This window comes from Culex pipiens, chromosome 3 (genome assembly GCF_016801865.2).
Source record: "Culex pipiens pallens isolate TS chromosome 3, TS_CPP_V2, whole genome shotgun sequence".
Classification (NCBI taxonomy): domain Eukaryota; kingdom Metazoa; phylum Arthropoda; class Insecta; order Diptera; family Culicidae; genus Culex; species Culex pipiens.
Genome location: NC_068939.1, coordinates 124,761,399 through 124,788,140, shown reverse-complemented (window position 1 = coordinate 124,788,140; position 26,742 = coordinate 124,761,399). Strand labels below are relative to the sequence as shown.

Sequence of the window (26,742 nt, the reverse complement as noted above, 5' to 3'; positions counted from 1 at the left end):
TCTCTCAAGTAGCTCACCACATCAACCAACACACACAGAAAAAACAGAGAAATCCGCTCACGCACAACACCACACTCAAACAACTTCGTGACTGTGCACCGGGGGTCGTGAAAAACTGCAACAACATGTGTGTAGTTGTGTGTGCAAATCAAATTTCAGTAACCCTCAACAATCCATCTCCACATTTAGACGCGAACAAACTGTTCAAAAACGTACCATGGAATTTAAACACTTTTTATGAATGCTTATTCACGATTTTTAGATTCTCCGTGTGGTTTAACTTGTTTAATGTGACTTTCTTAGTAGATTTTTTTTTAAATAATTTTGGAGGGGGTGGAAGGGTTTCAGTCTTTGTTTAACGTAATTTGTAGCAAGGTTAATGTTTAAATTGTGATAAATTGAAAAAGTGATTGGAAAAATATGGAATTATGGAAACAATAAACGAAAATCGTTAAGCAAAAGAAATTGAGTTCTCTCAACTTCTGAACAAAAATTCGAAACAGAAATTTGGGCAATAGAGGGTTAAGCGCGTGAATGAAACACGGTGGTCGAAATTTTTCGAAATCTGAAATTCGCAGCCGCGCGCGCATTTCACGCACACCACTTTGGGGTTGGGAAAACTCACGGAAAATTCACGAACCACTCGCGCACGGCAGGCTCAGTCCGTTCGTGGCAGCCAGTGGTTTCGCACGCGTGATTTCCCGTGATCGTGTGAAAAAGTAGACAGTGTGGTGTGTGGGGGAGAGAGAGAGTGAGGGAGGAAAAGTGGTTAGAATTTTCTCCCAAAAGTGGAATTTTGCATCGCACGATTGACAAAGAGGGCGAAAAAAGGTGGAATTCAGAAGATTTATTGCTGCCAGAGGTCGAGCCGAGTGATGAAATTGTGGTAAAGGAAAATTCTTGAACGTGATTTGCCAGAGGCAAAGCAAGATGAAGCAGGATTAGAGGAAAAATCTCGTGAAAATAGGTCGACCATTTCGAAAAGAGAAGATAAATGTCACCTGAGAAAAGGAAGAAAAAAGTGTTACACAGTGCTAGAGAGTGACTTAACGAAAATAAAAAAAGCAAGAAGAATTTACCGCAGACAGCAATAAAACTCAATTTGGGTTTTCGAAAAGGCCTCGACCTAGTGTTATGAATCAAAAAAGACAAAACGAAAAACTTCAAACCTAGAATGAAATTGCAGAAGGCTAATTTTCCTCCATTTTCCGACATTTTAAATTTTTCGCTGTCCCACACACTGATCCAAATACGCACACACCGTCCTTGCTTCGTTTCGGCCATCGTCGTCGTGACCATCGTGGCTGGATCGGACTCAAGTCCCGAGGCCGCGACTTCGACTAAATGACGTCATTTGACCGTTGCTTCTTGAACTTCTTTCCGATTGTTTTGCAAACTTTGATCGTGCGTCAAATTGCAGCAGTTCTTTTTTTCAGTGTGTGTGTGTTGTTGCGTCGAATGAAGGAATTTTCATCTCGCGCGGGGAAAGTCATTTGGAAATTGCCGAATTTTCCTCCATCTCGGGTGGGGAATAGAACTTTCCTCTCAATGCTAAATGCGAGAATCACTTTCGTCACATTAAAAAAAGAGACAGTTTATTCGAGCGCGCGCGGCGTGGGTGGAGTTTGAAATATTTTGACTCCTCTTCCCCTCCCTGGCTTGGTGATCGAGGGTTTTGGGTTTAACCATGGGTTTTGTGGAGACAACATTGTTGAAACTGGTGGCGTTCGAGTATCAATTTTAGAGATGTATTTATAGTGACATTTAGTACTTATTTTGGGATTGTATTTTGCTTTTCTCACTAAGGAAATGCTATACAATCACTGAAGAATGATCATCTTCTGGCTAAATTTGCAGAATTTTATGGTCACAATCAGACCTCAAATCAACACCCTAGATTTGGGAGCAATCTGACTTGAGTAGGGAAAAATGAACTTTGTTGTTATTTATGTTTTTGTAATTTTCATTTTGCTTCTAATTCAAAAACTGTTTGTGTAGGGTTGTTGTCCAAAGTTGTGCTAAAAAACTACTTTGACTGTAGACCGGAAGATTGTAGTTTTGTAAGAAAACGCGTCATGTATTACATTTTTAGAAAGGTATTTAAAAGATCAAATATGTTGACGAAAATGTTGTCCGGATTCATCGTACGACCCATCGTTGGAGGAATAATCGAAAACATTTCTAAAAAGCCCAAAAAATCACAGATCTGATACCCTATCGAAAATTGCAAGCACTTAAATGTTATTTCTACATTTTTTTGAAACCGGGTCTCAGATATTTTGATAACAATATTTTCCGGTTCTATCATGCTTAGAGCTGTGACCTCGGATATCCGGATAATTTACATTTTTTTTTCTATATAAAATCAGATACCATCTTTTCAATCAAACCAAACCAACGAGATGTACGAAAATCGTATCAGAACTGAAAATTATTTGGATAAAAATATTTGAGGAACCCAAAATAAATTTAAGAATAAAAATGTAACGGATCGGATAGTTTTTCGGATAATAGTATTCGGCCATAAATCATGTGATACAAAATTAGAGGTCTTTTGAAAACCTGTAAAATTATTTTGTTTCATCTTTATGTCACCCCACAGTCGTGAGACAAAGCTGGCTTGTATAAGTTAGTTCATTTTCTAATAGAATTATTAATGCTGCAAATTATCCGGATATCCGAAGTCCCAGCTCTAAATGCTTACTATCAATGGATCCAATTCTGACTGAAAGTATTCACTATATGAATGTGAGGAAGGCACCAACCACCTAACGGTGGATTAAGTAACGTTTTATTGTAAAGAGCACTCATTTGAATATGTTTTTCAAACTGTTAAATGCTCTTAAATTTTATATTTTCCAAATACAAACTTTACGAACATCCTAATACTTTTTAGCAATTATGTTCGGTTTCGATTCAGAATTTATTCTATTGTAATATGCGATATCGCTTCGTACACGATATTCCAGGTAGATTGAGGTATAACCTGTGAAAAAACATACTTAATCCACCTATGTGGTAGATGCCTTCCTAACTCCTTACCAACAAAGTGTGATGTGATGGATTCGTACACAATATTCATTTTGATGATTTATATCCAACATAAAAAGAAGATGTAAATCAGGGGTGCTCAAAGTTTTTGAACAGCGGGCCGAATTTGAAGTTAGCATGAGCTTGCGGACCATATGTGAAAAATTGTTTTTATTTGAAACAAATAATTTACGTTTTTACAATTTATAAAACTGGAAACAAATCAGATGATTTTTTTTTCAATTGCAAGTATTTTTTTTTATTTCGGCATTTGAATACTAGAGGACAAAACAACAATTGAAATAACCACGAAATCAACATTTCCACGAATAAAAGTGTTTTAAATCATGCACTGTTAACATAACCTAGTTTTGAAGGATTTTTTTTTGCGGATCAGTACTGTACATTGAAATTTTAAAAAGTTCAAAATATGTTTCAACTGGTTCAATCATGGCAAAAATTTTTAGCAACACAGGAAAATGCATTTTAAATAGCTTTCAGTCGATTGCACGTCCAGTTTCATTGAAATTTTGCAGTTGTGTTTAAAAAAATATGTTTTTTTATTCCCTTATTTTGTGCCGATTTTGAAGGGGCCCCATAAAAAGTATATGCAACGGCCTAAAGTGCAACTATAATGATAAATCGTTGCAAATTGATATTTTCAACAATTGGAGCCTAACATTTCAAAAGGGCACAAAACTTTTGTAAACAATAGTGTTTTCCTTTAACTCAATTGACAGTTTGCATAAGGTGTGAGAGGGATACACTCTTGTTTACAAAAGTTTTGTGCCCTAATGAAATGGAATGCACGAATTTTTCGAATTAAAAAAAAAAAGAAAAAAATTTCGTTTGCCTTAAGGCTGGTACAAATATTTTTAAAAGTTTTTGTACAGTACTGCAAAAACTTTTTTTTTGCAAAAATTTTGTTTTCGTCAAATCTAAAAAAAATCAAACCATCCACATTAACGACCCCCGGGTCTTTTGTGGTCTCTATTGCAAGTTTCTGCTCGAACCTAGGAGTCCGAAGGCTTGAATGAGAAGAGCACCCAAACCTCTTTCTATTCCAAGGAACCTTCCACCCAGTGTTTGAACTGACGACCTTTGGATTGCGAGTCCAACCGCCGCCAGCGATTCCACCGGGGTAGGCGTCAAATCTTACATTTTGTGAAAACTAATGATTGCAAAACAACTGATCTAGTGTAAAATGCATTTTAAAGCCCTATTTTCATTCAAATGTTGAGACCATGGCTTGTTATTTAAATTTTCGTATATTTTTATTTTATTTTTTTGCCTCCCCCAAAACCTTTAAAAATATTTGCATCGGCCTAATCAAATGTTAATAAGTATGGAATACTTATATTTTTGCTATTTTTAAAGTTTTCTAAACTAAAACTATACCTTAATTTTTTTTTTTTGATTTAAGCAAGTGTTGTAACAAGTCCAACTCAACCAAATAACCTATTTAAATCGTCTATGTTACTCTGTGTCCCTCTAGCAAAGGATAAATCTTCAGCGCACTCCTTTACCGCGTGTGTGGGACGACTCAGTCGTATTTTTCAAGCTAAAACTAAAAGCAACAAAAGGTCAGCGGCATTGGAGAGTGTGTGGTGTCTGCTGATTTAGGTGACACAATGGTTGACAGGACCGAAATATTGTGTCGCCTGGGCAAGTTTGACGCAAGCAGCTTTAGAGCGGTACTCTGACTTTTTTGCTTTATGTAAATCTGTTGTACCCTTCAATAAAGATGACATGAGCGCATGTTCGGCCTCTGACAAATGGTTACGAAGCGGAACGCGTTCATTTGCGGCCTTTAGACTTTAGAAGCACTAAATAAAATAACTTGAAAAAAATAAATAATTAATTCAAATTGCATTGAAAAAAAGTGCCAAAATTAAACGCTGACCATTTAACGAAACCGACGTCGGCGCTGTTTTCACAAAGCAATGTCGCCGCCGCCGCTACCAAGCTGAATTCCGCGGGACGTCCAGCGTGTGGCATGTGCGCACGAGCTCTGGAAATGGACACTCTAATGAGTGGGGCGCCGAGGAGAATTCCGGAAGGAAGGAAGGATGGCAATGAAAATAGCAGCGGGAACATAACACATTTATAATCAAACCCGACAACCACCGTTCAGTGCGCCAACAGGGCCGGGGTTCAGGCGGCCAAGATTCCAAGTCCATAAAATTTATAATCACATCATTATTTTTAGTTTTTCGCCTACGGAGACGTCGTCGCGAAGCGACAATTTGGAACACAACAAGTGCAGGGGCTAACATGTGATTTGAGAAGCCTGGGAGGTGGTACGATTTTTCTATTTTGATAAATTTAAGAAGATTGTGCATAAAACTCAAGGGTTTGTATTTGGAAAATTCCACTGAGTAATATGGACAAAACAAAAAATCATAAAGCCATGATTTTTCAAAAATATTTCTAATACATTCTTTTCTTCTTCCTCACTTTTTTTCAAAAATGGATCGCACAAAAGATCCTGAAATAATTTATATCCAAATTCTTTGAAAACCAAGTGCGAAGCTAAGTTAATCCAAATAAGATCCGGCCTCAAAAAGTAGATGCTTATCACTTAAGTGGTCATAACTTGAGACATGGTTGGCAGATCTTCAAAGTTTTTGACCCTTTTTTAAGCAATACTTCGAATACCTATCCAACAAAAGGTCGGATGATGGATCCGGACATTGTTTACATACAGATAAGTGAGACCCGGCTTCAAAAAATACTTAAATATCACTTAAGTGGTCATAACTTGAAACAGGGTCTTCAAACTGTTGTACCCGATTGGAAGGTATTTTTATTACCTATCCAACGATGTATACAGTCATCCCTCATATTCGGAACAGTTTACAGATCGGCCAATGTTCAAAAAATCATAGAAAATCAATGATTGAACTTAATGATTCGCTTTTACCTTCATTTGAAAGCTTTTCTTGCGATCTTTCGAATGCTGTATCGAACAACTGCAAATTTTAACTTTTATATCAAGTTTTTGAAGAAAAACTTGGACCCTTGAAATCCACAAACTCGGAACACTTTTTTCTTACGGATGTAAACAAACTTTGGTTCTCTCCATGAGTACATAATTTTTACAAATTAATAACTTCAGGCACTGAAACCAACGAAACTCATGCTTAGTTATGTTTTATGAATGGTCTGATAACTGTTGTTGTAAAAATATCAATTAAATTCAGGTGTTCCACAATTGTGGGAGGCACAATAACATCCCACAATTATGAAACAGGCAATTTGGAGGCATGTTTTGCTGCTCTGGATAAAATAGACTTGAAAAGAGGGCGTTTGTTCAAAAAGTACTACTTTTACCAGTGAAATAGCAAGAGAATGTCCAAATAAAGGTCCTAAAAATAGTAGGGTCGACAGAAAAGCTGCATTTGGCATGTTATTGACAAATTACCACAAAAGTGTTCCGAATTTGTGGGTGTTCCGAATATGTGGGATGACTGTAACATGATGGTATGTATTCGAGTCAATTTTCGGACACTTATCTAACATCCGGATGTAAACAAAAACACATTTTTATACATAGCTTTTGAACAACTTATCAAAACTTTATAAAAATCAATAGGTACGTATGGGACCTTAAACCAAACCAAATCGAATGCAATTGGTTTGAACAAAATCGGTTCAGCCAGTGCTGAGAAAACTGAGTGACATTATTGGTCACATACACACACAGACATTTGTTCAGTTTTCGATTCTGAGTCGATAGGTATACATGAAGGTGGGTCTACGAGCTTTCTGTGAAAAGTTCATTTTTAGAGCAGGATTATAGCCGTTCCTCAGTGAGGAAGGCAGATTTAATTCTCCAAATTCAAGTTTTGACAGCCGCTAAAGCATAGAATATTAAGTGCATCCTGTCAAACCCGTTGTTACCTGTCTCTTTTTTTTTTTGTATTTAGGGTAGTTCTTTAATAAATATAATTATTCAAAAGGTGTGTCTGAGATATACAGGGCATGTCCGGAAAAAAACTGTTGCATAAAAGTTTAAGGTGGGGCAATGACTGTCAATGATGGTTCTGAATTCAGGGTTCAGAAAGAGTAAATTGAAATGAAAAAATAATCACTATAAGTAAAATGTTTCTAAAAACAACACAAAGAAAACAATTTTTTGATTGAAACATTCTGAATCAAGATTTGAATGTTTTTTTTTTTTAAACAAGCATGGCCGCCAAATGGCCGATTGGGGATGATGCCTTCCGGAGCCTTAAACAACTCAACCAAAATTTATTTAAAATACACTAAGGTTAAGGAGATACGGAAAGGTGCGCCATATTGATTCCACGACTCCAGTTTTCAAAAGCAGCTTTAAAGAAAATGCCGTAATTAAAAAGTGTCCTGTTTGTTGCAGACAAAAAAATGAACGAGAGCAAGAAACAGTCTGGTTCAGAAATCTATTAAGTTGATCAGGAGTTTGGAAGCAGTTTTAAGAAAAACGCCGTAGCTTAGAAAGTTTTTGTTTGGCAAACGGTAAAGAAGCCGTAAGCAAACAATCTGTCAAGTTTAAAAATTGATTTAAATCGCAAAGAAGTTTTTTAATAGCCGACGTCCAGTTTCACCTTAATCCAACAAGTTGACGATTTTTTGGGCACAATTTCTATGGGAGACGGATATCATCTTTCATCTTGAATTAAAATGCATCAAGATATAAAGGGTGTTTTTAAGCAACGGCGACCAACCTGTGAATTCCTACAAAAATAAGTGTTGTTGGCACTGGTTAAGCACATTTCAGCCAACGCAGGTGCTCCCGTTGCGCGGGGGTGCTAGCCGCCGCGCCGTATGGGACGACATATTTTCATCACGTTTGTCACTGTGGGACGGCACTTTTTTTTCTTTTGTTTAACTCTTATTTTGATATACACTGAATCGCGGCGATATTTATAGCCGGCGACACCGGCATACACACTGCGCTCTCTCTCTCTCTCTCGAAACCGCGCTTTAAATATACTTTATTACAAATCACAAACACGCTCGATCGCGTCATCATCGTCGTCGTCTTCACGACGATCGCTTTTGGTGACGGCGTCGTGATTTTCACGGCGTCCTTCGTATTCAGTATTATACAACCGTGCCGAGAAGCTGTGTGCCGGTCAGCCGGTCTGTGAGGACGGACGTGGTTAATCACCTGCAATGAGAGAAAAGAACGTCAGAAAAAGGGAAATTAGTCTTCTTATTGCTGTGTGAGAAGGCATGATTTATAAATTTGTTTGCGTTTTTTAAATAGAAAATAGGTGAATGCTGAATCAGCCGAAACAAGTGAATCATTAAAATTCTAGTGGAAAAGTAGTGTAAAACGTAGTTTAGTGTCTCCGTACCATGCCAGTGAATGGAAGCAATCGTCCACCTTGGTTAAAGGACAGAGTGGACTTGGTGAATAAGAACGTTCCGCCGGCGTGGGCGGCTCGTAAGAACTCACTCACTTCAACGCCATCGACTGCGGCGTCAGATTCCTCAACGAAAGAGACTAAACCAGCGGCCAAAGCCGACTCCAACGAAGTCAAAACGGCTCCCATCCTGAAGAAACCGGCCGTTGCCAGTGCAACCCCGAAGGAAAATGGCGAAACTACAAAAACCGCCAAGCTCCAGTCCAAGGAGATCAAGGTTCCGATCGTGGTCCAGCAGAAGAAACCGGTGCCGCCACCCCTCACCAAACCGGAACCCATGATCAAGAACACCACGCCCAAGATGACGGTCCTCCGGGAACCGCCCAAACCCAAGCCGAAGGAACCCTCTCCCGAGTCAGAGTCCGAAGAGGAAGAAGAGGAAGTCGAAGAGGAGGAGGAAGAGGAAGAAGAGGAGGAGGGAAGCACCGAATATGAAACGGAAACGGAATCCGAGGAGGAGGAAAAACCCGCTCCTCCTCCAGTGAAGAAACCCGAACCCCCAAAACGGGAACCATCGCCGCCCAAACCAAAACTCCCCGTCCAACTGAAGAAAGTGTCCCGCAGCCCCGACAAAACCGACACCGACAGCAAATCCTCCAAATCGGAAAAGTCCTCCTCCCCCGAGCCGAAACCCTTCTTCAAGCCACCCCTCAAGAAGGTCATCCGACCGCCCTCGGAACCAAAGGAGCGCTCGACGTCCCCCGAGCCGAAGGGCTTCCGCGTTCAGCTGCGCAAGGTGCCGTCAAACCTGAAGGCCCCTCGCGTCAAGGAGAAGCTGCCCGAGGTGCAGCTCAAGAAGGTCGAGAAGCCCCTGCTCGAGGACATCCCCAAGAAGGAGGAAGCGTACCCGCACAAACCGTCCGCGCTGCGGTCCGAGAGCAGCAAGAGAAGTGAGTAGACCCAAGTGGTGATGTTTTTAGTGTGAGTTAACTGTTATGAAAAGCCATGCGTCTCCATGAATGTTTAGTTAACAGGAAATGGAGACGCGTCGTAAGTTAAGTCGGAAAACTTTGACCTTCTTGCATTTTTTGGTAGTTTAAACAATAGGGTGTCTAGAATATGGGCAAATGTTGAAAAATCTCCCAAAATCTATTAGCACTAACCCATTGATGCTCAACAATGAAGTTTATAAAGGAATTTTTTGAAACAATGTATGTAGAAACAAGCATTTCTACCAATTTTATCTACAGATCGACTTTTTTATTTGGCCTTTTTCAAATGTCAAATATTTTCAAAAATGTTAAACCAAGACTGTTAGTTTTAAAAGGGCGTAATATTGAATGTTTGGCCCTTTCGAAATGTTAGTTTTGATTTAAAAATTTTGAAAATATTGTTTTCGAAAAGATCGGATAATTTCACGAATGTTTTATTTATGAAAGTTGATTAAAGAATGCTCATATATTTCAAAAACTAGCTCCAAATATTTGAAATCTTTGAATTTTAATTTAAAAAAAAATGTATCATTTGAAAAAGACACGAGAAGTGAGATTTCCAAATTAAACATAACGCTTTACTAATTTGTCCAAGAGCTGAAATCCATTGGACCTGTTCTCATACAATTATTTATAAATAATATATTTTCTTGAAGTTGTATGTTTTTTTTTAAACGATTTAAGACATAATTTGATCTTCACAATTCACAAATTTTGTAGCAAAGTATTAGTCAGAACCAGGATTAGAACAAATTTAAATTATTTTCAGATTTGTTGAAAAATTTCCATTTCCCGGGCATGGTGTCGATCCAAATCCCAAAATAAAATTCCCTGACTTTTCCCTGACCTCTCCAGACCACCTTTTTTTTATTTTCTATTTTTTACTAATATATTGTTTGGAGCGTTATTATGGTTTCATGCATTTTCCTTTTTGAATATTGGAAATTTAAGATATTGAAAAACTTCAATGACTTTTTTATTTTTTTTTCAGCGATGGATTCTGCAAAAACTTAAAAACTTTTTTTTATTTTGTGAATCATTTTTTTCTTATCGAACATCCAAAATGAGCAACCATAAAATTGTCCTATGTTTATGCCATTTTAAATGTTGCCTTTACCAAAAAATCTAGAGTTTTTTTTTTTTTTTTTTTTTTGGATGTGTCCTATAAACATATGAAACACAATAGCTTACAGGACCTTCTAAAAAAACTAACTTAATCCACCTATGTGGTTGATGCCTTCCTCACTTTTTACCAAAAATGGGTAATATGAGTGGTTGGGACACACATTTCAGCATTTTTTTTAGATCCAGAAAAAAAGAACACAGATATAACTTATGTGGTAATAACTCGAGACAGGGATGCCAGATCTTCAATTTTTTGGACTCTTTGGAAAGCCCTTTCAATTGCCTAACCAACGATGGGTCGGATGATGGATCCGGACATCGTTTACATACATTTAAGTGAGATCCGGCTTCAAAAAAGTACATAAATATCACTTATGTGGTAATAACTCGAGACAGGGTTGCCAGATCTTCAATGTTATGGACTCTTTGGAAAGCCCTTTCAATAACCTAACCAACGATGGGTCGGATGATGGATCCGGACATCGTTTACATACATTTAAGTGAGATCCGGCTTCAAAAAAGTACATAAATATCACTTATGTGGTAATAACTCGAGACAGGGTTGCCAGATCTTCAATGTTTTGGACTCTTTGGAAAGCCCTTTCAATTGCCTAACCAACGATGGGTCGGATGATGGATCCGGACATAGTTTACATACATTTAAGTGAGATCCGGCTTCAAAAAGTACATAAATTTCACTGAAGTGGTAATAAAACGAGACAGGGTTGCCAGATCTTCAATGTTTTTGACTCATTGGAAAGCCCTTTCAATAACCTAACCAACGATGGGTCGGATGATGGATCCGGACATCGTTTACATACATTTAAGTGAGATCCGGCTTCAAAAAAGTACATAAATATCACTTATGTGGTAATAACTCGAGACAGGGTTGCCAGATCTTCAATGTTTTGGACTTATTGGAAAGCCCTTTCAATTGCCTAACCTACGATGGGTCGGATTATGGATCCGGACATCGTTTACATACATTTAAGTGGGATCCGGCTTCAAAAAAGTACATAAATATCACTTATGTGGTAATAACTCGAGACAGGGTTGCCAGATCATCAATGATTTGGACTCATTGGAAAGCCCTTTCAATTGCCTAACCAACGATGGGTCGGATGATGGATCCGGACATAGTTTACATACATTTAAGTGAGATCCGGCTTCAAAAAGTACATAAATTTCACTGAAGTGGTAATAAAACGAGACAGGGTTGCCAGATCTTCAATGTTTTTGACTCATTGGAAAGCCCTTTCAATAACCTAACCAACGATGGGTCGGATGATGGATCCGGACATCGTTTACATACATTTAAGTGAGATCCGGCTTCAAAAAAGTACATAAATATCACTTATGTGGTAATAACTCGAGACAGGGTTGCCAGATCTTCAATGTTTTGGACTTATTGGAAAGCCCTTTCAATTGCCTAACCTACGATGGGTCGGATTATGGATCCGGACATCGTTTACATACATTTAAGTGGGATCCGGCTTCAAAAAAGTACATAAATATCACTTATGTGGTAATAACTCGAGACAGGGTTGCCAGATCATCAATGATTTGGACTCATTGGAAAGCCCTTTCAATTGCCTAACCAACGATGGGTCGGATGATGGATCCGGACATAGTTTACATACATTTAAGTGAGATCCGGCTTCAAAAAGTACATAAATTTCACTGAAGTGGTAATAAAACGAGACAGGGTTGCCAGATCTTCAATGTTTTTGACTCATTGGAAAGCCCTTTCAATAACCTAACCAACGATGGGTCGGATGATGGATCCGGACATCGTTTACATACATTTAAGTGAGATCCGGCTTCAAAAAAGTACATAAATATCACTTATGTGGTAATAACTCGAGACAGGGTTGCCAGATCTTCAATGTTTTGGACTTATTGGAAAGCCCTTTCAATTGCCTAACCTACGATGGGTCGGATTATGGATCCGGACATCGTTTACATACATTTAAGTGGGATCCGGCTTCAAAAAAGTACATAAATATCACTTATGTGGTAATAACTCGAGACAGGGTTGCCAGATCTTCAATGTTTTGGACTCTTTGGAAAGCCCTTTCAATTGCCTAACCAACGATGGGTCGGATGATGGATCCGGACATAGTTTACATACATTTAAGTGAGATCCGGCTTCAAAAAGTACATAAATTTCACTGAAGTGGTAATAAAACGAGACAGGGTTGCCAGATCTTCAATGTTTTTGACTCATTGGAAAGCCCTTTCAATAACCTAACCAACGATGGGTCGGATGATGGATCCGGACATCGTTTACATACATTTAAGTGAGATCCGGCTTCAAAAAAGTACATAAATATCACTTATGTGGTAATAACTCGAGGCAGGGTTGCCAGATCTTCAATGTTTTGTACTCATTGGATAGGCCTTTCAATTACCTAACCAACGATGGGTCGGATGATGGATCAGGACATCGTTTACATACATTTAAGTGAGATCCGGCTTCAAAAAAGTACATAAATATCACTTATGTGGTAATAACTCGAGACAGGGTTGCCAGATCATCAATGATTTGGACTCATTGGAAAGCCCTTTCAATTACCTAACCAACGATGGGTCGGATGATGGATCCGGACATCGTTTACATGCATATAATTGAGATCTGGATATTTGTGAAAACACATTTGTATACATAACTTTTGAACTACTTATCGAAACTTCAAACAATTCAATAGCGATGTATGGGACCCTAAACCAAGTCGAATGCAACTGGTTTGTTCAAAATCGGTTCAGCCAGTGCTGAGAAAACTCAGTGAGAATTTTGGTCACATACATACATACACACACATACACACACACATACACACACACATACACACACACATACACACACACAGACATTTGTTCAGTTTTCGATTCTGAGTCGATATGTATACATGAAGGTGGGTCTAGGAGCTTTTAATCAAAAGTTCATTTTCAGAGCAGGATTATAGCCTTACCTCAGTGAGGAAGGCAAAACCCTAGAAAAAATAAATAATTACAATTGTTGCATATTTTAAATTGCGATTAGTTGTTTCACTTCATTCCTAAAGAAAATTTAAAGTTAAAAATTTAAAAAAAAAAATCAATTGAAAATTTGTATCAAAGTAAGAAGTCATGTTTAATTTTAAAATTGTTGCCTTTTGCCGAATTTTAAAACGAATTCCTCCTTCTTAAATAATTTAAATAATCTTACAAAAATTATGTTTGCTATAAAATAAAAAAAAAATGTTCCTACCTTGACCAGAGCCTACAGACGATCATTCACACGATCAATACATTTTATAAAAATAAAAAGAAAATACAACCTGTTCGATTTTTTCAAAAAGTCATTATTTAACAAACTTAGATATTTGGGTGTTTTGGAATAGATTCCAAATTTAAGCTCGATATGACCACGGGAACTCCTCCTTGTAACCCCTTGAATGTAGTTTGGGAAAAATATGTAAAATGTAGTTGTACAATCCCTATGAAATCTCGGATGCAGATTTGTTACGGGAAAGTCGAAAAAAATCCGTGCCGAATCCGCGCCGACCGAAACCCCAATCCGCGCGAAATCCGCCCCATATAAAAAAAATCGCGACCAACATTCAAGAAATGTTATTTCCGAAGAAAAAACTAACACAGAAAGTATTGGATAAAAAAAATGAAACTCGTTTTATGTTTGAAGGAATGAAAGCAAAAAATCCTGTCAAGAGACATCAAGAAAAGTGTCACAAAAAACAATATTTTTGCAAATCAAAGGGACTTAACAATAATTTTGATTTGACCAACATAAACAAAATAGAAAACTAGAAACCAATATAAACAAAATTTAATTTAACTTCAAAAATATAAGCTTAAAAAACCAAAATCTAAAATTTTAATATGATTAAATTTTAGATTTCGAAATTCCAAAAATTCAAAATCTATGAATTTTAGTACTGATTGTATTCCAAATTCCTCACTTAAATTTCATTCCAAAACAAATTGCATTTCCAATATTTGAAATACTTTGTTCTATTAAAGGATGTAAGAATTAAAGAATTAAAGAATTAAAGAATTAAAGAATTAAAGAATTAAAGAATTAAAGAATTAAAGAATTAAAGAATTAAAGAATTAAAGAATTAAAGAATTAAAGAATTAAAGAATTAAAGAATTAAAGAATTAAAGAATTAAAGAATTAAAGAATTAAAGAATTAAAGAATTAAAGAATTAAAGAATTAAAGAATTAAAGAATTAAAGAATTAAAGAATTAAAGAATTAAAGAATTAAAGAATTAAAGAATTAAAGAATTAAAGAATTAAAGAATTAAAGAATTAAAGAATTAAAGAATTAAAGAATTAAAGAATTAAAGAATTAAAGAATTAAAGAACTAAAGAATTAAAGAATTAAAGAATTAAAGAATTAAAGAATTAAAGAATTAAAGAATTAAAGAATTAAAGAATTAAAGAATTAAAGAATTAAAGAATTAAAGAATTAAAGAATTAAAGAATTAAAGAATTAAAGAATTAAAGAATTAAAGAATTTAAGAATTAAAGAATTAAAGAATTAAAGAATTAAAGAATTAAAGAATTAAAGAATTAAAGAATTAAAGAATTAAAGAATTAAAGAATTAAAGAATTAAAGAATTAAAGAATTAAAAAATTAAAGAATTAAAGAATTAAAGAATTAAAGAATTAAAGAATTAAAGAATTAAAGAATTAAAGAATTAAAGAATTTAAGAATTTAAGAATTTAAGAATTTAAGAATTTAAGAATTTAAGAATTTAAGAATTTAAGAATTTAAGAATTTAAGAATTTAAGAATTTAAGAATTTAAGAATTTAAGAATTTAAGAATTTAAGAATTTAAGAATTTAAGAATTTAAGAATTTAAGAATTTAAGAATTTAAGAATTTAAGAATTTAAGAATTTAAGAATTTAAGAATTTAAGAATTTAAGAATTTAAGAATTTAAGAATTTAAGAATTTAAGAATTTAAGAATTTAAGAATTTAAGAATTTAAGAATTTAAGAATTTAAGAATTTAAGAATTTAAGAATTTAAGAATTTAAGAATTTAAGAATTTAAGAATTTAAGAATTTAAGAATTTAAGAATTTAAGAATTTAAGAATTTAAGAATTTAAGAATTTAAGAATTTAAGAATTTAAGAATTTAAGAATTTAAGAATTTAAGAATTTAAGAATTTAAGAATTTAAGAATTTAAGAATTTAAGAATTTAAGAATTTAAGAATTTAAGAATTTAAGAATTTAAGAATTTAAGAATTTAAGAATTTAAGAATTTAAGAATTTAAGAATTTAAGAATTTAAGAATTTAAGAATTTAAGAATTTGAGAATTTAAGAATTTAAGAATTTAAGAATTTAAGAATTTAAGAATTTAAGAATTTAAGAATTTAAGAATTTAAGAATTTAAGAATTTAAGAATTTAAGAATTTAAGAATTTAAGAATTTAAGAATTTAAGAATTTAAGAATTTAAGAATTTAAGAATTTAAGAATTTAAGAATTTAAGAATTTAAGAATTTAAGAATTTAAGAATTTAAGAATTTAAGAATTTAAGAATTTAAGAATTTAAGAATTTAAGAATTTAAGAATTTAAGAATTTAAGAATTTAAGAATTTAAGAATTTAAGAATTTAAGAATTTAAGAATTTAAGAATTTAAGAATTTAAGAATTTAAGAATTTAGGAATTTAAGAATTTAAGAATTTAAGAATTTAAGAATTTAATAATAAATTTTTTGTGTTGTTTTAGAATATTGATATTGATTTTTTTAATTTTTATTTTATAAATCTTTTCATTTCTTTATTAATATAACTTTTTTTGTTTTTTTAATAGTATTTTTCCTAATTTTATTTCCTAATTTCTGAATAATCCAATTTTAAATGTTGGAGCTGTAATTTTTTTGTATACATATTTTTTTTATTTTTTTCAAGAATGTTCAAATTAAAAAAAATATTTCTACTGGTTGAATCCCATCTAAAATTCAAAAGCGGAGAGGCTTCTGTTACGTCCAATCAAGCTCATATTTGGGATAGAAGCACAGTACACCCACTGGAACATGCCCAATAATAATTTTTGTTACATCCAAATGTCTGTATCTTCAGGAATAGTTTGAAATATGATTAAGATTCACAAGATTAAAATTGAATGTATCCAGTATAAAAGAACACTAAATGAGGATAAAAAAATACTCAAAACTTTAAAGAAATTAAATATTCATAGTCAGTATGTTTAAAAATTAGTTGAGTGTAGTAATACATTTATTTAGGAAATCCTCAACAACACATTTAAAAAATATCTCTTCATAATCTTCATCTTTCGACGTTTCTTATTGAGAAAATACAAACAAAATTTTTCGGATTCAATTAATAAGAATCGAAGTTTTTGCACTCAACGAAAAAAAAAAAACAAATTATCCTAATTCTTGATGATATTTTTCTTTATAAGTTGAAAGTAATTTTATCTCTCTCAATGTTTTTTTTTTTAATTAAAATTGCTACCGCGCGAAATTCGCGCCGTCCTTAACAACCCTGTTTATTCCATATTTTTTTGTTTTATTTCTTTAATTCTTGAATTTATTTCTTTAATTTTAAATTCCATTCAATATTTTGCTTACATTTTAGATTACACAAAATTAGATTACTTCGTGAAAGAAAATACTTGGTGGGACAATTATGCGTAGGAGTGTAACGATGGGACAAATAGACTTGATGTTGTTTTTGATGAGTTTCCGAACAAAGTACTATTTTTATGAGTTTTTCGAAAAGTATACGACAAACTAAACTTTAAAAAGTCAAAAGATCAAAATCGTCAAAAAATGACATGGGACAATCATGCGTAGAACGGCAGAAGACTAAAGTAAAATTTTGGAAAATTTTCTTACCTTGTGCGCTAGTAGGGGAAATTCTCGTATGTTTGGCAGGTTAAGCACTCGCTCCTAACTTCATCCAATTTGCTGATTTTCACTATTTAAACAACTAATTTTGCAAAACTTTTGATAGAAACTTGCTTGCTCACTTCTTATTGAGCTATTTATCACTCGATTTCAGTTGAAAACGCTTTTTATTAATTTTAATTGAATGTCAAAGTTCTGACCTGCCAACATTAGAGTCACGCTGGAATTAGAAGCTTTTCCCCTAATTTGTAATTTTCAGATGAACGCAAATTCAAATTATTTGATTTTTAAACATAAATATATTGCAAACAAGCCACGCGCATTTCATCGTGACCCTTTTCTTAATCATTTTTTAATATGGAGTTTTGCGTTTCTTCCGGACTGACCAATATAAAAAATTAAATATTATCAATGCTACAAAGTTTGGCCTGGAAGACATTCAAATACATCATCTAGGGCGAATTTTCAAAAAGAAATGAAATTTTGTAGTCATATTTTTAAGATTATCGAAATTCCCTGACCCTGCTTAAAATTCCCTGACTTTCCCTGACTTTTCCAGGTCAAATAAAATTCCCTGACAATTCCAGGTTTTCCCTGACTTTTCCAGAAATCGACACCATGCCGGGATTTTTGTAACCTCGGGAAATTGGACGCTCTACTTCAAGCAAAATAATGTTAATGGGCAAAAGACGAAGTGCAAACAAAAAGTCTATACTGCTCGTTCCTAATGTAATCATCAAATGACGTGAGCAGGATAAACTGATGGAAACGTTGATCTTTAAGTACAGTCGCTCACGGTCAAAGCCATTTCATAGATAATGTCAGTTTACCTTCAAAATATATCATCAAACCAGCTGAATGCCCGCACTGACAAACAAGCGTGCAAAACAGTGGGATAATCATAAATATTTCATTAGCGAATTAATTAAGTTTGTAAAAATATTAAACCGTCCCCGAGACATTTGCATCAACCAATTGCATTCCACCCTCGAAAAACCGACCGAACACGACGACCTACGGATGATCTCGTTGAAAAACAATTTGTTGATGATGCGTTTCTAGCTCGGACCATCATGAACCAAGGGAGTGGGCGACGTCTGATGGCGAAACAGACGTCATCAATAGCAGTTCAGTTGCACTGTGTGTGTTTGTAATTGACTGATTTTTTTTAATCGCATTCTAAACTTAGTTTCTATGTGATAAAAACTCAAAAGATAATTATAAATGTCATATTAAAATGAACACTTAAAAAACATTCATCTAATAAGATAACTTTTACAAGTAATATTGTAGAAGAAATGCATAAAAAAAGTGTTCAAGTACCGAAAATTTACTACGGAAGTAGTTCCATCAGCTGCAAAATAAGGTTGCGCGCGCAGGTGAAAATGAATGGCACATCAAAAACACGATTCACAGGCGGAAAACCACCACAATTTTCGCACTCAGACACACCACGAATACCCTCTAACGGCGGATACACATGTCTGGTGGTGTTGATGTTTACACTACACTTTCCTAACGACTCCTTTTTTTTTGTGCGCTCGATCGTTGTTTGGGTTTTGCTGCGTGAATACGAAATTTCCTCGGTTTTGTTTGCACTCACGTTATAATTCATCGCAATTATTGACTTAGAGTGACAGTTAGAACGTGTTTTTCGGAGTGTTTTGGATTTTTTTTTTTGGGTTTATAGAGCAAGGTTAAACGCAAAAATGAGCGTGACAAAATTTACGGTTTCAACAACTTAGCTTAAAGATAATTATATTTTGATTTTTGATTTATTTGTAAAATAAGCCTCTTTTTGGGAAAGAAAAATAAATTAAATTAAGGGAAAATCTTGAACATGTCAAGGTTTTGGACACCATTTACCAGTCCTCAAGAATATGGCATGGGAACGTACACTTTAGAATTAGAAATTAAGTTTTAGAATTTTAACTTAACCGAAAGAAGCCATTTTGCACTAGATTTATTTTATAGGATTTTCGCATTCTCCATAACATTTGCATGGGCATTCGGCAAATGTGTAGGATAAGATTAGGACTTTTGAGAAAAATAGGTACACGGAAAAAAATCTTTTTTTTTATTTTACCTCTTTATGACTCAAAATTTAATTCCCAAAATACGTTATTTTTAACGTCATTTTAAAAGGAACAGCAGTCCAATAAACAAACAAAAAACAACTTTAGGAAATTTTCGCAGGGGTGCTTTTACTTCATTATCAATTTTAAACTGCAAAAAAGCTCATTTTTTGATAAAAAAATGTACCTAAAATGCCTACAATATAACGGTGCGCTATAAAATAAGTAATTTTCGATTACAAATTTAGTTTTGCATTTAAAGATGATTTTAAAAAAATGATTTGACAATATTTTTGATATAATTGACAATCATCCAACTCGGAACACTTTTGTGATAATTTGTCAATAGCATGTCAGATGCGTCTGTTCTAATCCATATAAAAAATGTCAAAACTTTAAAAATACATGTTGTGGATATTAATTTTTTTTGTGATAAAGAGTGAAATAAAAACATCGGAAATTTTGTTTTTCAGCGTACCAGTTTTTTGTCTTATAAGTACTAATCATAACCTACAACTTTTCCAAAGACACCAAATCGATCGCCCACTTTGAATTTAAGAAAGGTCGATTTGCGAATACCTATAAAATTGCTCAGTTTATAGAAAAAAAATGTAAAAAACACTAAAAAAACGAAAAAGTGACTGGAAAATTATAAAAATCAGTAGTTCGTAGAATAGGGCTAGCACTAAAAATAAAAACTTAACAAGATTAATGCATGTGAAAATACCATAAATGAAAACAGGGAAACATTAGACAAACTGCATAACAAGTTGTGAAAAATACCTTAATCCACGTATGTGGTTGGAGCCTTCCTCACTCTTTGCCAAAAATAAGTGATATGATGGGATTAGACACAAATTTCATCTATTTGTTTAGATCCGGAATTAAAAAGAACACAAATATCACTTAAGTGATCATAACTCAGTGTTTGCGGAATTTCGACACTGTTTGTGATAGCTGACAGAACACTCCAATCGTCTTCACCACGACAACCTGATTTTTACATTCTACTTTCGTTCGTTTCACACACAAAGGAATGAGTGCTACGCAAAGTCACTCACACAATCATTGACTTCCCTCCAGGAAAAAAAAATCGCTTAGAGAGCGGTCGTTTGACATTCTACCGAGATTCCGATCATCTCTCCAATGATAGCAATCATATGACTTCTGTCACCACGCAACATACACTAGGAAGAGAGAGACAAAAACGAGAGAAAGAGAAAGAGCACATTGTCTCATTCGGGCGGCTGCTTGAGTGGTGCTCATTTTTCTTTCGTTTCGTCTTCGTGTTTACGTTCACTGACCGTCGCCAAGCAATGACGATCATGATAGGCAGGGCCTAGCCTCGAAACGTCATACAGGAACAAAAGCTGCGAACCGAAGATTTGCGTGACGTTTTGGAATTTTGACAGTCTGGAACGAATGAATTACTTCATTATCGGTTTCCCGCATGGATAAAGTGGAAATTGTTGCACACGTTTGAAGTTGGCAAATATGCGACAAATTTTGATTTTATGCTAATTTTCATCATTAAAGCATAAATTTAAGAACAAAAATGTTTGAAAATTGCAGACAAACCTGAGGCACGATGGTTTCATGCATAATCTATCATTAAAAGGCGGCAAAAGCGGAAATTATCAATAAATGTCAATGCATTTTTTTCTGTTAAGAATTTTGCAAATTTAAGCGTATTTCTTCCAAGGTCTTCGTTAAGACGCAATAATAAAAGATTTCCTTAACAAAAAAGTTAATTTTGAAAGTCGCCTTCAAAACACCATCGCCTGGGTCTTGATGATAGGCGTTTTGTGTCAGCGATCAAATATCGTTTTGGGAAATTATCGCTGACAGAAAGTTCTATCGAATATCGAGCAGTCCCATTCAGTGATAGATCGCTTTTCAAGCATTGATCATAACTCGAGACAGGGTTGCATAAACCCTAAACAGAATCGTATTCCAAAATTTGAGCAAAATCGGTTCAGCCAGTGTTGTGCAAACTGAGTAACAATTTTGGTCACATACACGCACAGACATTTGTTCAGTTTTCGATTCTGAGTCGATATGTATACATGAAGGTGGGTCTACGAGCTTTAAATCAAAAGTAAATTTTTGGAGCAGGATTATAGCCTTACCTCAGTGAGGAAGGCAAAAGTTGCTTACAATGTCAACTTCGTCTTGTTTTCTTACCTTAAAATAGTGTTGTACTATCTCAAACCTAATCCTACTGAATTTTAATCCACACTCTTTAAACTACTTCCAGTACCGCCACCACCACCGATGCCAAAGTCCAACATCCCACCGCCACCTCCACCACCGCCCAAGTTGGGCCCTCCGCCGGACTTCAAAAAGGACGACGTCTCCGACAAGCAGAAAGAGGTCATCGAAAAGCTCAAGTGAGTACGGCGAGGTTCCATGCTTTTCCCTTTTTCTGTTTATAAATTGTTCAATTTTTTTTGTTATATTTTTATAAGAAAGGACGAAGCTGTTTATTGTTTGCTATTGCATGAAAGATTGTAAATACATTTCGGTATACTGTCATTGGCTAATGTAAAAAGAAGTCTCAGAAAACAGCTTGGTCACTAATTTCTTGTTCGTTACGATGTTAAAAGTTATTCATTGATTACAAAGATTTCCAGAAGATACAAACGGAAGTAAGTTGTACAAAAGTGCATGTACCGGAACTCCTCGTTGATCCTACCCCAGACTACCCAGACTAGACCCCTCTCTGTCCACGTTCGTCAAACTAACCACTAATGATGACTCCCAAATGCCTGTTTCGATTGCAGAAAACGACCACGCAGACGACCGGACTGGTCCGACATGATGAAAGAGGTGGAGCAGGGTAGAAAGCTACGTCACGTTCAATGCAATGATAGGTACTGACCTCCGAAGACCTTGTAGAGTTCTGCTTGTTGCACGTTGCTTGTCGCATAGGCTTCGCTTCTAGTTCAAGGTATTTCACAAGGTATTAATGCGAATTGTTGTCGTTTTAGGTCACAGCCGATCATACACTCCAAGTCCATCACCAAGGTCAAGGATCAGTTTATCTTCGAGACGGAGAAGGCAGGAGTTCACAACGTGTTGCTCAAGGAAATCAACGCCGGCGTCAAGTTGCGAACGGTCAAGTGTAACGACCGCAGCAAACCGAACCTCGAAGGTCTGCGCAAGTTCCGCCGCCAGATGACACTGGAAGAGCAGCTCGCCAAGTCGGAGTCCCGAGCAAACCTGGAAGCCCCACCCCCCGACGAGGAGGAGGTCGACGAAATGGACGACATCGACAAGGTACGGGACGACCTCCAGAGTACAAAGCAGCTGCTGGCGATGGAACTGCGCAACAACGAAGCCCTGGAGCGGGAGAACAAACGGCTGGCCCAGCGCGTCTCCAACCTCGAGGCCGAGCTGTCCCGCGAGCGCTGGAACCCGATGGGCGGCGAGGAGAAGACCAACATTACCGGGGCGGACGCCGAGCTGATCAAGTCGCTGAAGGGCGAAGCGGTCGAGGCCCAGCGGCAGTCCAAGCAGCTCGAGGAAAAGTACCAAACCGTGGCCAAGGAGCTGGACACGGCCTACAAGCAGACCGAGGAGCAGAAGCGCAAGATTGCCGAGCTGGAGCGCCGGTTGCAGGTGGGTACACTGTTGACACTCCGGGCACACACAAAATTACAGAAACACCATCAGAGATACAACAGAACAAATCGGTCAAATAGGGATGCTAACTTTTGCTCTTTGAAAAGGTCTAGCAAATACTTTTGTAAGATTGAGGGCTGTAGATTCCGAGTCGGAAACGGTGGAGTCGAAGGCGAAAACACAGGATAGGGGATTTGGAAGATAGGAATAGCTGATGCTCCACTTTTTTAAGAGGATAAGGGAAATTCTGCATGGTATCTTCAACTTAGCTCTTTAATGTTAATATTAATGATTGTAGTACTTTCGAGCATTCCCAAGCTTTAAAGCCCTCATTTAAGCGGCCAGGCCTACTGCGTTGCATTAACCGCAGAGAGGACCCTGTGAACGGATCACATTTGACAGAATCTATAGGGGAGGAAGAATGCGGGTACATACCGTACTAAACGCTCAATTTGGTACACTTTGTTTTTTTTTTTTTTGTGGTTATTAGAACTTATTATTCGAAAAAATTACAATTCACGCATTTTTACATGGAAACAATCACTCAACTGTACAAAAGCCATTAACACATCGCATTTAAGAGTATTTTTTAAACTGTTTCTGTTATAAATCTTGTATCCTATTCGCTACAGTTGATAACGGACGATGACTTCTATTTGAATGATCAAAAGGTAATTGCTGTGTGGTGTTTTCCGTTGGTTTAGCATTTTGGTGTGGTAGAAAGCGAGATCTTTCGTGGGTTTGCTCCCGTGCTGAACTCTGCATAGAAGCAGATCAGTGCTGTATGTTGGTGTAGTTTTCCATTTTCGTAGTTTTTCTCTGTTTTTTTTTTACAACTTTTTGACGGAAATATCTCACCTTTCGCAGAGCATTTCGTCCGGCGGCCACGATAGCCACGCACCGCGCCGCTCCAGCGAGGCCGCCCAGAAGGAAAGCTCGCCGGAGCTGGCCGCCGACGAGGAGGAGGAAGAAGAGGAGGAGGAGGACGAGGAAAAGAAGGCCGAGAAGGCGGCCAAGCGGCTGAACCGCGAGGTCAACATGCTGTCGGCACGACTGATGAGGCTGAAGGAGAAGCAGGAGGAGAAGCACGCCGAGCGGCAGGCGCTCAAGTACGCCATGAAGACGAACCAGTACGCGCTCAAGTGAGTAACTTTTTGGGGATGTTTAAAAATCTCCACTAATCAAACTAATCTCCTTCGCAGAAACGAACAGAAAAAGTACAAGAAGCTGCAGAAGGAGGTCGACAAGATGGCTGCAATGATGAAACTGGAGGACGAGGACGAGGACGGAGAGGAACCGAAGGAACCTCCGCCGGAGGAACCGGAAGAGGAAGAAGAGGAGGAGGAAGAGGAGTCTGAGGAGGAGACCGAGTCCGAGTCGGAGTCGGGCAGCGAGTGCGAGAGTGTCAACGAAGCTGAGGTTTGTCGAACAAAAGATCGTTCAAGATCAAAATAAGTTATTGAATTGTTACTTTTTTGTAGGACGCACCCGACGAGAAGAAGAAGGTCAACCTGGAACCCCGGGTTAAGCGGCACGAGGGTCGGCTGGCGTCGCTCAAGAAGGGCAACTACTTGCTGCAGGCCAACGTGGACCGGATCAAGGACGAAATCAACAAAATTAGGGAAATGTGCTGTACACTTCAGTCAGACTTGGACTCAGTTATTGCAGATTTAGGATAGGAAAAATAATATTTAGTTCATTTTTATTTGCTTTTCATATACACAATAATTACGCCTGAACATCGCTGATGAGTCTAGTTTATTAATTAATAACTGTATTAAAAAGAGAATCTTGGCAATTGCCACTTTATAAACGGAATCGTGAACAATTCTTTGTCAGCACTCAAATGTGTTAATAATAATTACATGGCCAACTTAAATAACAAGCAAAACCAAATTCACGCAAGCATAAAGTTTTGAAGGCCGGTTCTTTCGACGGGCGCCGCCAAACGCGCGAGAGTATTTATTTTTCTCTGTATTTTTGCAAAGCCAAAATAAAATATTTCAACATACCTGAATTGTGCGACGCTAATTGATCGCTGGATCGATGTTTTAATTTCACACACAATATCACACGAAAATCCTTGTAAAAATTTCGGACTTCTTTCTTGAGCTGCGAGGAAAGTCGCGAAAATGTTTGTTGTTATGATCCGATAAACAACCGAGTGCGGTCACAACAAAAAGTGAGAACTCCAAAAGTGAGAACTGTCAAACGCAGGGTGCCCATGCAGCAATAACGTGGGGGCAGATGAGAAATACACGATGCAATAATTTTGGTTAAATTTGTCAATACGTTTACACGATGATACATGAAATTCATGCAAAGTAATGTAAAACAACCAAACGTTTGAAGTAAGTGTGTGAGCTTCTGTCAGATTTGAGTGAATTTCAGTCAGATCTGGGTGAACATCACTCAGTTTCCGTTGAAAGTTCGATTTTGACGAAAACTGAGTGACTTTGCGAGTCCAACCGCCGACCATTGGAGCAGGCTTGGTTTGGTTTGTTGTTTGTACTTATACCAGGGAGGACGACTCCTACACCTGAGTTGCATTGTTAATAGAGCTTTATGACGTTTCACGTACGCACAGTAGCGCACCATTTGATTTTGCTGGCTGACAAAATTTAACCTCACTTTTTTTTCGTGTACGTAAACGCAATACATACGCACGTAGTTCTCAGACGATTATTTTTTTCCAGTGATTTGTAAGGATGCCCAGATGATCCTAGAACTTTGCAGAACTCGATTTAGATCAAATCTGTAATATTTGCGGTCAAAAACATCGTTCCACCTTTTTTTTGCGAGTGTTAAAAAAAAATGCTCAAAATTTCGCGGAGGCAGTGCGTTTAAACAAGTTTTTGATTGCAAAAATGAAAGATTTGATCAAGTCGAGTTCTGTTAAATTCTAGGATCATCTAGGCATACTTAAAAATCACATAATCGTCCCGATTGGTTAAGTTATGCCCGAGTACCAGCGAGTTGAAGTTACCGTTCCAACTTTTATTGAGCCTTGGGCGTCCGTATAAGTTCGACGTGCGTTAGGCGTTCCAGTGTTAGCATGAGGTAATTAATAAACTGTCACTGAATCCGCTTAGTAAATGCCGGCCCCGATACTCTTCAAGGGTATTTCGCTCGGAAACAGAGAAAGATTTACTCTTTTACTTACTTTTACTGGTATCAAAAACAATGAAGTTTGGTAACATACACGAACATAGGGGAACTATACCTATTTCTATTATCGGCCTATCATCACTTTGATCATGAATTACAGCTGTCATAAAGTGTTTTTGACTGTTCCAAAGTAATAACTAGCCCAAAAAAAAAGAGAGCAAGCAACTCTCCATTACTGATACATCTGAAAATGTGGATTTAATAGAGGAAAACGGCAAAAGTGATGAGAATTGGTCGAACGGCTTAGAGTGATTAAAATGGACATATTTCCCCTACGGCAAGTGTTGTGAGTGCGGACATTTGTTTTAGCTATTAAGTGCTATGATGTCGTGACCGTCGTGACTCTACAACAAGTCGAATATTAGAACACGCAGAAAAATGTTTTGTAGAATCAGCCTCAACAAAATTTTTGTTGAATATAATCAACGCCGATTTTGCGTTGAAACAAACCTTGATTTTCTCAATTCCACAAAATTCTTTTGTTGTTTCGAAA

General features: G+C 36.4%; 2 protein-coding genes across 7 annotated transcripts in view; one reads left to right on the top strand and one right to left on the bottom strand.

Moving 5' to 3' along the window:
* Window positions 1-25,191, bottom strand: part of LOC120413019 (trichoplein keratin filament-binding protein) — a 52,076-nt gene extending 26,885 nt beyond the window's left edge. Inside the window, exons 1-2 of one of the 2 annotated variants that reach the window (XM_052709375.1) lie at window positions 25,094-25,191; window positions 7,737-8,182 (exon numbers count right to left, since the gene is read on the bottom strand). The gene's annotated coding sequence lies outside the window, so the exon portion shown is untranslated. The remainder of the gene's footprint in view (window positions 1-7,736; window positions 8,183-25,093) is intronic. The other variant, XM_039573682.2, reaches the window with a different exon arrangement.
* Window positions 650-25,122, top strand: LOC120413018 (DNA ligase 1). 5 transcript variants are annotated; one of them, XM_039573678.2, is made up of 9 exons: window positions 650-831; window positions 8,282-9,331; window positions 21,715-21,847; window positions 22,241-22,330; window positions 22,448-23,078; window positions 23,714-23,752; window positions 23,949-24,223; window positions 24,284-24,500; window positions 24,563-25,122. In XM_039573678.2, exons 2-9 carry the CDS (start codon window positions 8,374-8,376, stop codon window positions 24,758-24,760), a joined length of 2,541 nt encoding a protein of 846 aa, XP_039429612.1. In that variant the 5' UTR covers window positions 650-831; window positions 8,282-8,373; the 3' UTR covers window positions 24,761-25,122. The 5 variants fall into 5 exon arrangements, with proteins under 5 accessions (XP_039429612.1, XP_039429611.1, XP_039429615.1 ...); XM_039573677.2 differs by having other exon boundaries at window positions 650-886; XM_039573679.2 differs by having other exon boundaries at window positions 700-719.
* Window positions 25,192-26,742: the final 1,551 nt, after the last annotated feature.